The 11,865-nt window shown below is 33.1% G+C and overlaps 2 protein-coding genes across 7 annotated transcripts; one reads left to right on the top strand and one right to left on the bottom strand.

The window, feature by feature from the left end:
* The first annotated feature begins 10 nt into the window (after positions 1–10).
* Positions 11–7,190, top strand: LOC126873871 (calcium release-activated calcium channel protein 1-like). The gene is made up of 3 exons (XM_050635197.1): positions 11–2,710; positions 2,805–3,646; positions 4,260–7,190. Exons 2-3 carry the CDS (start codon positions 3,074–3,076, stop codon positions 4,749–4,751), a joined length of 1,065 nt encoding a protein of 354 aa, XP_050491154.1. The 5' UTR covers positions 11–2,710; positions 2,805–3,073; the 3' UTR covers positions 4,752–7,190.
* Positions 4,904–10,974, bottom strand: LOC126873870 (signal peptide peptidase-like 3). 6 transcript variants are annotated; one of them, XM_050635195.1, is made up of 7 exons: positions 10,559–10,974; positions 9,924–9,988; positions 9,698–9,821; positions 9,273–9,586; positions 8,843–9,186; positions 8,349–8,774; positions 4,904–8,276 (listed from the first exon to the last, which is right to left on the bottom strand). In XM_050635195.1, the coding sequence occupies exons 3-7, from the start codon at positions 9,724–9,726 to the stop codon at positions 8,208–8,210; spliced, it is 1,182 nt and encodes a 393-aa protein (XP_050491152.1). In that variant the 5' UTR covers positions 9,727–9,821; positions 9,924–9,988; positions 10,559–10,974; the 3' UTR covers positions 4,904–8,207. The 6 variants fall into 6 exon arrangements, with proteins under 6 accessions (XP_050491152.1, XP_050491153.1, XP_050491148.1 ...); XM_050635196.1 differs by having other exon boundaries at positions 10,606–10,974; XM_050635191.1 differs by having other exon boundaries at positions 9,698–9,846; positions 10,559–10,973.
* Between the last annotated feature and the right edge of the window lie 891 nt (positions 10,975–11,865).

Here is an 11,865-nt window from a genome sequence, read left to right as displayed (position 1 = left end):
AAAAGTATTTGAATAGTGATGATAGAAAACTTATATATATATATGTGTGTGTGTATGTGTGATGTATAAAATATTTTGAAATTTCATTAACACTGTAATGAAACACGATTGTTATAACTATAATTGGTAAAATTTGGAACCAATCTGAAAATGTATATAAGAGTTACAAAATATTTATTGCAAACATATATCTAATAAAAAATTAGTACGCAGTATGAATAGCCATCTTAAATGTATAATAAATGTTAAAGATGGTCCCAGTTTAATGAATAATTAGCTCTTTGAATATTTTTGATTTGATTCACAGTAGTTTAAAAATACAAAATATCGTCTTACAGCTTCGTAAACTTTTGACGAAGCCTTCAAATAGAACTTTTGGTTCAGAGATAATATATTTTTATAGTATTATAAATATAATTTGGCAACTTTAGAATACTTTGAGAATGTATAAGTATCTGACAAGTGTAAAGAAAACACGTGTTGTTAAATGCGCAATAATACACATCACTGGCGCCTTAGAAAATGCAACCACACTCGCAAGACTGCAAAAGAATTATGTTATCTCGCTGTAAACTCAAAAAAATTATTCATTCTATGAATTAATTGTAATTTTATTTTGTAAAAAACTGGGATTTGAGTAATTTCTTAACATTATCTTTCATCGATATTTTAAAATAAGAAAAAGTCGGAAATAACAACATTCTTCGCAAATTACAGTCATCAATCAAAAATTATGCATTGTCATTTTTACTACAATAGAAATATCTGCATGAACATCCTGTATAAGAGACATGACGTTATAACGTTAATTGTATACTTTAAGTTTTTGTCATGGATAGAACCGAAAATATACCTGCTGGATCTTAATTTGACAGTAGTATAAAACCTGTTTAGCTGTGAAAGTTCGGTGCGTGAAATAAGAAAAAATTGCTCCGTCTATCATTATTCTCCTTTTATTCAGGCCTCAGTCTCGGCTCCGTAAACCTTCCTAGAAACAGTTGACTCAAGATAATATAAATCTCCAATCTTATTTCTCTTACTTATAAACATCATTCTTTTATCTTCAAAAAAATTCGAAAAGTATTTGTAGAAAGATATTGATAAAGATATTAAACCTCGCATAGAAAGTGAAAATAATCTAATCAGGATTCTTCCAACTCGATTAGTTCTCGCTAACTTTGAAATATATGCAACCTTACATCTTTTAATTACAAACACTATTTCCTCATCGACAAATAAATATATTCAATAATCATTTCTTAAAATATATTTAGAAATATATTGATCCTTTCGAAAAAAATAAAAATAATCCAATTAGGTTTTTCCAGCTCGTCTAGTTCACGCTAACTTTGAGCGTACAATTATGCAAATGAGGCCATGAATAGATAAAACTTTTCTTGTAAATCGTCGATGGCACAAATTTACGCACGACTCCTTGAAACCTGTCTTGCATCGTCGTTCACCTGCTGCACAGAATACAAATAAAGAAATGCATAGTAACCATGGAATAATTTTGAACTGTGTAAAATGGTCAATTGGTATAAACGACCTTTTATTTGAATGATATGGAAATTGAAAATACAATTAATGCACTTCGTAGCCTGATTGATATCAGCTGTCGTTCGTTCACAACTCAATGACGATCGTATCGGTTCGTATGCGTTTCCTCAAGAATAGCCTTTCATAAATAAAGTTCCCGTCTCATCCTTCGCCGTGTAGTCAGGATCGAAAGTGGATTTTCCACGGTGATTCTCGGTTGCCTCGCGTTTCTGTGAATCCACTTTTATAATACATCACTTATCTGCATACAAACACGCGAAAAATATACGTCGTGCCATTTGCAAGCATAAAATGCACATCTCATATAATTGATTCCAACGAATTTTAAAATTCCTCTGAAATATTTTTTCGTTATAGGAAAATTCTAACAGTAAAATCGAGTACCGTAAGATTTTCTTGTATATTCTTTGATCGTACCGCGGCTATATATAAATATCCAAAGTGAGTTATATAATTAATTATCGCTCGAACGAACCAATATTTCTAATTGTAAATCACTCGAACTATTTACATGTACGCCTCTACGTCGAATAACTTTTAATTGTGTCAAGGAGAGGATGATTGAACAGAAAACAAATCACCCTGATGATCGAAACAAATAAACTTCCATTTAAAAATAAGATATAAAATGAGTGGTCAACTGCGCGCTACGTGACAATTAAGAGGAGGGATTTCCCTTTTTGCGGCGTGATTAATTACATTGTTGTGCCGGTGGTACACGGTGGCGTCTCGATACCTGGCCAGATACTCCCTCGCTTACCGTATCACCATTGCGACGGTAAAAAACAAGCGTCATTGCCCGTAGTCGCATCTCTCAGTGGAGACACGTGAGAAAGTAGAGACGTACAAGACACAGAGCGAGCTCACGTATGTTAAGGCCGTGTAGCCGGTTATTATGTAGCCGATATGGTTCCGAGGCAATTAATACTATTGTTATGATTCAGACGAATACGTCATGTGTGCTTGAACGGCGATGCAACCGCCGCGTTTCGATTAGTATGTATTCGACCATAGAGACTCGCGGCTGCTTGCTCCCTGGTCCTGCTCGCCCTGCGAAACGAGCACCGCTCCGTTTGCGCATTAATGGCTTTCTAAATAATGTCTTGGGAAATGTGTGCGCGCCTGCCACCCGGAACGGATGTAATTAACAGTTCAGTGTCGTGAGAGTACATAGTATGGTATCGACAAGTGATCGTTCGATTCGATATGGGCTCTCTACGTTTCGTTTAATTCGCTGATTGCAGAAAGAATCCTAAATTCGGCGGTGATCGGGCAACAGATATGGAATGCGGTGGAAGAACTGAAATGCACGGTAGTCGCGCGGTGATTGTGTAAATGTATGCACGTTGCTGTGACTCAATCCATTGGAAAGGAAACAATGATAACGATGGACGTTCGTGAAAACTGTGTAAGGATTCTTTGACTTGGTTTTGCGACGAGGTGGCAAACAGTATTTGTAACAGACGATACGGGGAGTTTAGCGAAACAGGAAACGAAAGATAAATAAGAAATTATGCCGAACAATAATCTAGCTGAAAAAGAGTCTCCAAACAGGAACAGTATTTTGATACAGGACGAAAAAACATCGGGCGAGAGGTATAGCAAGGGCAACACGGTTTCCATCCAGAGGAGCACCGAAGAAATAGCCAGTAAATCAAGCAAAGCGACTCAGATTGATCTCATCCAATTGTCTTACGGTACACAAAGAATCAAGCCGACTTCTCTGGCTTATTTGCCCAGACAGGCGAGCGAATCCGGTTATCCCTGTTACTCCAAGAACTCCTCCTTATGCCCGTCTCAGAGTGAATTAGTTCTATCGCCAAGGAACAGGAATAGTCGTTATGTAGCTTTAGATATGAGATCTATGGGTAGTTTCCCATTATCAAATAGTCATACCTCGGTAAATAATATGCCATACACATGTTGTTGTACGTGTGTGGGGCCACCTGTGCCTCCAACATCTTCCTCACAGCAGACGGAAGAACAAGATGGTCCTGAGGGTCTCTCATGGAGGAGACTTCACATGAGCAGAGCTAAATTGAAAGCAACTGCAACAACGTCAGAATTATTAAGCGGTTTCGCTATGGTGAGCATCACATCTCGTCGTAGTATATAATCGTCTATTAAAATTCCTCGGACAACTGTTTACGCAGTGGTGATTAATTACGCTATTAACCGTCCACACGTGGCCCTTGATGATCCTAATTGTCGATGCGCACAAATATTAGATATCGATCCGACAACAGAAACGTGTATTGATTTTAATCAGTGAATTTTCGCGACAGAAGGGGGAATTCCATTATAACAAATTTCAAAATGCGTGTTACTGAACATTCTAGCGAGTAAATATTTCAAGAAAATCTGTGTTTGTATAATCAGAAAATCCACGACGGGTTACACAACGTTTCCTGAAAATCATTAGACAGAAGTGGACGACAATTCCGTGTAATCTTCAGTCTCGTCTATGATTACATAAGACAAATATCACTTTCTTTAACAATACACCTCGGCTTGACGTAGACATAATTGATTTTACAATGGGTTTCGCAAATAGCGTCGAATCTGTGATCTCATTCGTAATCGCACGTACAAATCGTATAAATCAGTTGACAGCAACATTTCTCGGAAGATACTTGTTTTTATTGGCCGGTAATAAAATCCGATGTAACTTTCATTTGCTTTTTTTTTTATCTTTCCAGGTAGCTATGGTTGAGCTGCAAATAAATGAGCCAACCGCGGTGCCGGAGTGGCTGTTTGTGATGTTCGCTGTTTGCACAACCGTCTTAGTATCAGTACACATCTTTGCTTTAATGATAAGCACGTATTTATTGCCCAATATCGAGGCCATCAGTAAACTTCAGGTATCTCGGCTTGTCACGGAATCTCCTCATGAGAGAATGCGCGGCTTCATCGAGTTGGCTTGGGCATTTTCTACGGTGTTAGGATTATTTCTGTTCTTAGTGGAGGTGGCTATACTGTGCTGGGTGAAATTCTGGGATTACTCGTTCACAGCCGCCACTGCCAGTACGATTATAGTTATCCCGGTCCTTATAGTGTTCATTGCCTTCGCCGTTCACTTCTATCATTCGTTAGTTGTATACAAATGCGAGTCCTCGGTATCTGATATGAACGAGCTGGAGAGCATCAAGAGAAATTTAGATAACGTGACGATGAGACAGAGCAGCGTATGACGATTCTGTAAAAGATTGCCATTGACGTTCATTGATCGTTGAGTCCTTGCCTCCTAAAATATGCCCCAGACTGTACGTTATTTACTCGCGTTTCATTCCGTAGTATCGTAATTGTACTTAATGATATATATCCGAATACACGTAAACAGTGATGAAAAAAGAACACACGTAAGTTTATTCAATAACTTTACTTATTTAACGCGAACACGCGCGAGGCGCGATCGTGTTTTTTTATTATATATAAAAATGTACATAGCTGTACACATGCAAGTCGAGAATTGCAACAGTACAAGCAAAGTGCTCTTATAAGTATATTAGCTATATTATTTTAGCATTTAATTATATTCTATTTATGACTTATAATTCCCGATTTCTTCTTTTAAATGTATTTTTCTCATTTACCTTGCTTTTTATTTCATACATCGTATCACTAATATGTATATATATAATATATATAATATATGTCATTTTTTTGTCACTTAGTTTGTGGGAAAACTGAAGGACAGTCGAGTCTGTTATTTATGTACATACTTCCCATTCTGAAACTTGTTATCCTAGTCAAAATAAATAATCCATCAGACTTGAAGACTCTCGTTAATTAAAACGTGGCTCGTTACGTAAGTTTATAAAAAAGAAAAAAATATAATTTTACACACCTTTCATTTTCGCCATAAACTAAGTTATAATCTTATCGACCGATATTTTCTATATTGTTATGCGTTAAATTCTGTTTGTACAAAAAAAAGCAATACTAATTAAAGAAGAGAATTAAAGCAAGAACATGATACAATCATTTCCCTATATGAAAAAGTAATTTATTGATGCAGCCCTAATAACGAAAGCATTGAAACACATTTTATTATTGCATGATATCTCTATATAAAGATATACATCATGGTTTTTTTTCTTTTTAACTAAAATGTTTAACTAACTACTTAAATTTGTTGAAACAAAATTTTATTCAATAAATCGCATCTTTGATTACAAAGTGAACGAAAAATTGATGATACAAAATTAATGCATAGAGTTAACATAATATAGTATGTATGTACATTCAATGAAATAAAAGAACTCAAAATATACATTATGAAAACATTAACCCTATATTGAAGAAAAAAAAAAGAAGAAATAGAAAGAAGAACAAACCATAAAATGAGTTTTAAGCTTTCTGAACTTTAATAGAACGGAGTTAAACGCATCCAGTTTATGGATGATCTCAAGTCTTCTTCTTTTATGTTTACAACGGAAGTAGTTAAAATATACTTTGTCACTTATATCCTTATATCTTATGAGAGAAATATGTAGATATTTCTTCTGTACGACTCATCCAAAGATTACTTCATCTAGACGAGTAATGAATAAGAATAAATTGCTTGTGCTATGGACAGGTAAACGAATAAAGTATAGGAAGAATCACAATTTTATACAAAAACTAATTAGATTGTATAAAAAGGAGTATTTTTATCAGTGTAATATTTAATATATCGTATAAATTGCTTAAATTCCTTTCATCCACGTTAACACAAGCAAGAGAAAAAAATAAAAACAATCACATATGCAAATAATCTTTTGTTCTTTTTTTTAAAGTTTAGAATTATTAGTGTTTGTACATTAATCTATATTAATTTAACATTAATCTATTAACCTTATAAAAGTAAGGACAAAATACTTAAAAGAAAAATGAAATATCGAAATTTTTCTAATGAACAAGATTACAAGTATAATATTCTTTTCTTTTTTCCTTCGTCCACGTTACAGTTTAGAGTTTACTTTCTATCTCAATATACAGGTGTACAAGATATTGTATTTCTGTACCCAATGATATACTGCACCTATCATCATATTATACCATTCTAGGTGCAAAACAAATTACATTACAGATTAAGAAACGTATCGCTTTCCTTAAAATATTCTTATCCATAAAATATATTCACAGACCAAAATTCAAATATACATATATGTAATTCGTTCGTAATCTTTAGAATGTGATGAATAAAGTATTATAAAAACAAACAGTAAACAACTAACTTTTTTTAGATTCTAGATTCCTTCGTAATCTACGGTAAATAATAGGAATTATGAAAGCAATTAATTTACTTTGTGACACATTGCGTAATATTGTATTATATATCATATTATGTTATATCATATCAATCTATGGTATTATAAATTGAGAAAAATTAAACAAAAAAGATTGATTAATTATATCTTTTTGAGAGACCTCTAAATATGTTGGCTTTCATACAATTCTCTCTCTCCTCTCTCCTTCAGTCTTGTTTCTAAATAAACATATAAAGTCTTTCTGGTGCCCATCCATAGCAAGAGCTTAGTTAAAACACTCTATTTTTCCATCATAAATCCTTCTTTCTTATCACGAAATAGTCCTTGAAAATCAAGACACAAATACGCAATTTTCTCATTTTTTTTTTTTTTTTTTTTTTGTTGACAATAAAATTCTACAACATCCACTTTTCATTTCCCTAAAAATTGTTTGCAATTTTACATCGTGCTGTACAAAGTTAGCAAGATGTTTGGCAAGTTGAAATGCTTGCTGTTTATCCTAATAACGAACTGTAAATTTTTGTTCTTAAGTTTATAAAAACCAAAATTTATATACACGTTTGTGTAGAGAATGCTCTGTTCAATGCTAGCTCCAAGTAAAAGAAAGTCACAACCTACACACATACGTTCACTAGATTTTCATGGAAATCGTCGAATAATTATTAAATTACTCTATCCATAACTACACGTTACATACAATTAGTTTGATATTGATTGAACAATAAATTAAAAAGAACCTTTCTGCGTAAAGAATATCACACACATTTATAACAGAGTTATAGCAAAATTATTAATATGTATATGTGTTATTGTTTTAGTGTAAAAAAGAAGGAATACAAAAATTGTGTATTATGAAATATTAAAAATTTGTATAGTAAAGCCATTGTAAAACTAAAAAAAAGAAAGAGATACCTATCCGTTTTTTTTAAGTGAATTTCAGAACACGTTTTTACGTATTTACTAAACCATGAAAGAGTAATTAGTAAACGGTATATTACTTTACCATTTACTTTATCTATTAGACGTAATTCATTTATTTACTCAACATCGAATTTAAGACACAAAATGAATACCAATGACATATTGATAATAGACAGTATTCTAAATATGCTTTCCGCAAATTGCTTTATCTATCACTTTAATAAAAAAACTTTGTCGTAATTTGTATTGTATTCTTAATATCATATTAAATCAATGTCGTAGTGTAGTATACCTTTACGTTTCCCATGTATTAAATCGTAATTTGCATTGTGGCATTAAAAGACGCATGTGTAAAAAAAATTACTTACATTAAATGACATTGATAAAAATAAGGACGTTATAATAAGTGACAATGGGATTCTATTAGTAGCTTTCCTCCCATAATGTGTAATATACACAAACCCATGACTGTTGTCAAACTTCCATGTGTTTGGAAGGTTGTTGAGATATGAATGGTTCGCTCCACATTCGACGTAAATCTCCCTGTAAATATCACATTCGTTACAATTTACGTCGTTTGCATAAAAAGAAATTAGAAGTACTATGTAAAAGTACCTTCAAATATGCCATTGTGAGCAATGGCAATAAAGTAAAGGGCACAAGGTACAATAAGGCAGGTTGTGCAGCTTTGAACACCTCAGAGCTTACAGTAGCAGTAAGTAAACCAAGAAAATAACCGATGAGTGAACAATGAAAATAACTAATGCGATTGATGTGTCGTGGCGGTGGAAGTCCTGTTTCACAACCACCGGGCAACAATTGAGTCTTTTTGTACGCGTCATATCGTAAAACGAAGCAAAGCAGCAGGCCTGGCATAACAACATCGCCAAGACCTAACATTGAAAAATGTCCTGCTTGATGCATCGATGGAAACACTAATTTCCCAGGTAAAGGAAGTTTTGGTGCTTCTCTTGCTACACCGCCTAAGTGCAACCTTCTAGCCACAAGATTCACTGGATTATCTGCTGGTCTAGTTGCTACCTGTAAATAATAATACATAAAACACTTTAATACAAACGTCCATTTATCGCAAATTTGTTGAAACTTACCTTAACCATTACGTTTGTGTTGAATATATAAGACGAAAAGAAAACCCAGAAGACATCATAAATGAGTAATCCAGTTAAGAGTATGGTGGATACCTTTAGACTAGGTAATCGAATAAATGCAATGAATGCTACACAAAGTCCCATACCCATTGCGTCCATGAGTAGCCAATGTCCAGTCAGTACCCATATGCATACTATACTCACACTCAATGAAAATGAAAGTAATTCTGCACCAGTAAACCTTCCACAAACACCAAAGGATATTTTATTACCATCCGAACATGGTCTAATGATATATTGACACATGGGCAAAAGAAGAAATGCCAACGCAACTGCAGCTACGACTGCAAAATAAATGTCCTTGATTAGATGCTATTTTTTATATGAATGATAATAATAATCATAAAATCTATCATTCTATGAAACTTACTGGCTGTACAGATTGCTACAAGCATTTGCATGCTATCAAAAAAGAAAAACATGACGAGTAGAGAAATGGAAGCACCAAGAGGTAGACAAAGAGCATGCATTGTATTTAGTGTTTGAACTCTTCCATTAGCACCATCTGCATTTGCTGTGCTACTGTTACTCAAAATTCCAGTCAATAAATTATCACGTTCCTTTTCTTTTTCTCTTTCTCTAGCTTCCTGTTCCATGTTTAAAGATCGGAAACTGCCATAGACTATCAATAAAATTGATATTAGGAAAGTGGATATCCTAGATGAATCCATTATGGTATAAGCCCTAAAATGGTAAATGACCGTTGAACACCAGTATTAACTTCAATCAAGTACTACTTAGTTTATTACTCAATAATATTTTGATTCTAAAATAAATATTAATTGTAAGACTAACCACTGATAGTCAATTTGATACGTGGCCATCTTTAAAAATGCCTGGCCAAAGCATGAAACGCTATGCTAGGACACCTTCTGACATTGAGATGTCCTATTTGAAAGTGCTTTCTGCCTGCACTAACCTACATCAGAGATCATCTGTAATCACTATAAATATAATGCGTTAACATCTACAACATAAAAATCTCCAAAACAGAAATACATATAATACATAGCTGCTGTACCTGCAACGCTGTGCATTCAACATTGTCAGTAATGAAATTAGGCCTTGTGTAACTTCGGTCACCCCCTTTAAAAAATAAAACAAAAATACAACATCAGTGATATTAAACGACGAAATAAAACAGTCAAAATTACTACCAAGGTAATTACATAAAGATACGCAGTCCAGTCATCTAAAATGGGAACGCAAAAAAAAAATAGTAATTCAATAGGTCAATGAGTTTTATGAGTTTTCGAAAAGTCATGTAACTAATATGGCAGTGATCGCAACGTGAGAAAACGCGCTCGGAATGCTCGCAATAACTTAGAATAATTTACGTCCATCAGTAAAAACCACTGAGATATTAGACGCGGAAGACACTTTCGTACAGCTACTTTCAAACTTTCGCTACACTCGTTTGTAACAACCAAACGCGGTGCAAGTGTAATATCAACTACGATTGCTCTTTTACGAGATGTTAACGCTAGCAGTAAGTTTACTGCAATTCCACTGCCATTTCATTGAATGTATCATAAGTAAATGGAACAGATATTAGAAAGAAATGAAAATTATTTGTAAAACATAGATGTACACCATTTTGGTAAACAGAAGGGTCACGTGACTAGCTGTGGCCCCAAGAGGTTGCTACTCCCTTACCCTAGATTATGTCTCGACGCGATATTTTAGAGACCCAGACATCTCACCTGGGCGGTCCGAAGTTTGGCCCTTTTGTACGTTCTCTCATCACCTCATATATTCACGATTTCCGTGATAACGAGTAAAAGTCACGAGAGAATACGAAAACACGAGAAAAGTATATTAGCGCGCGATCGGTCAACTACCACAGTTAACTACACAGGTCAACTGTTGGTTGACAGGCGCAGACCTGCGTCAAGATTCTCTACTGGGTGTTCGAAATGCATTAACTTTAACAAATTAATATCTGCAATAGTAAGGCAGTAGCAAGCAGCATGTACATCCGTTTCGTTTATTTTAAATAAGCAATACTTTTTTTTTTTAAATGTACAAAAGGTATTTTCGACGAATTTCTAATATTATCTGCCAATAATGAATTTCACGTTGAAACATGCAACAGTCGGCGCACGAAACCGTGTTTCATTATGTAATAGTTATATATTTCGTATATTATAATATAGTGAAAGAATGATTATATCCCTTTAATTACAGAGTATATTTAATTTAAAGGAAAGTGTCGTAAATTTACATTAATGAAATAATTTTTAAGTATTGAGTTATAACGGGGATTTTTATTGTACATTTTACCTTTTTCTTCATAATTTCAAGAAAATTTAGATTACGTCAGTAGAGCATATGTATTTATATACATATAAATCTTGGGGATAATGTATGTAAGAAAATTATATGTCTATACAACTTAGCATTTTATTTATTAAATTTTTGACTATATTGGTAGTTATATTTATGAGAATCTTAAAACACTTAACAAAAATGCTTAAAAATAGCTTTATTTTAAAAATAAGTTCTCATTAGAAATATCAAAGAGGAAATATATACGCATATCATAAACTGTTTTATATTATATATATATATATATATATATATATATATATATATATATATATATATATATATATATATATATATATATATATATATATATATATATATATATATATATTATATATATAATATATATATTATATATATAATATATATATTATATATATTATATATATATGCGAAGTAAGGGAACGGTACTCGAAAGGTAACTTGTATTACGGATTAAGAAATATTTTAAATTTTGATTTGATTCAATGAAATTAAAATTTACAACCATAAACTAAATATAACACGTATGTAATATCTTAAGAGAATTTGTATCATTTGTACTAAAATACCGACTGAGAAGAAGTAGTGATTTTTGCGTCCCCTGTGATTTACAGTGATGATTTTAGCATGTTTTTGATGACGGATGACGGGAG

Source organism: Bombus huntii, chromosome 15, assembly GCF_024542735.1.
Source record: "Bombus huntii isolate Logan2020A chromosome 15, iyBomHunt1.1, whole genome shotgun sequence".
NCBI lineage: Eukaryota > Metazoa > Arthropoda > Insecta > Hymenoptera > Apidae > Bombus > Bombus huntii.
This window is presented reverse-complemented; position numbering and strand designations above follow the sequence as displayed.

Bases quoted from the DNA above. Each gene is read 5' to 3' on its own strand.
- LOC126873871 (XM_050635197.1), top strand. From the start codon at position 3,074: ATGCCGAACAATAATCTAGCTGAAAAAGAGTCTCCAAACAGGAACAGT. The intron at 3,647-4,259 runs GTGAGCATCACA...TTATCTTTCCAG, and splicing joins TATTAAGCGGTTTCGCTATG to GTAGCTATGGTTGAGCTGCA.
- LOC126873870 (XM_050635195.1), bottom strand. From the start codon at position 9,726: ATGGCCACGTATCAAATTGACTATCAGTG. The intron at 9,587-9,697 runs GTTAGTCTTACA...TTACCATTTTAG, and splicing joins TATCAAATTGACTATCAGTG to GGCTTATACCATAATGGATT. The intron at 8,775-8,842 runs GTAAGTTTCAAC...TATTATTTACAG, and splicing joins ACACAAACGTAATGGTTAAG to GTAGCAACTAGACCAGCAGA.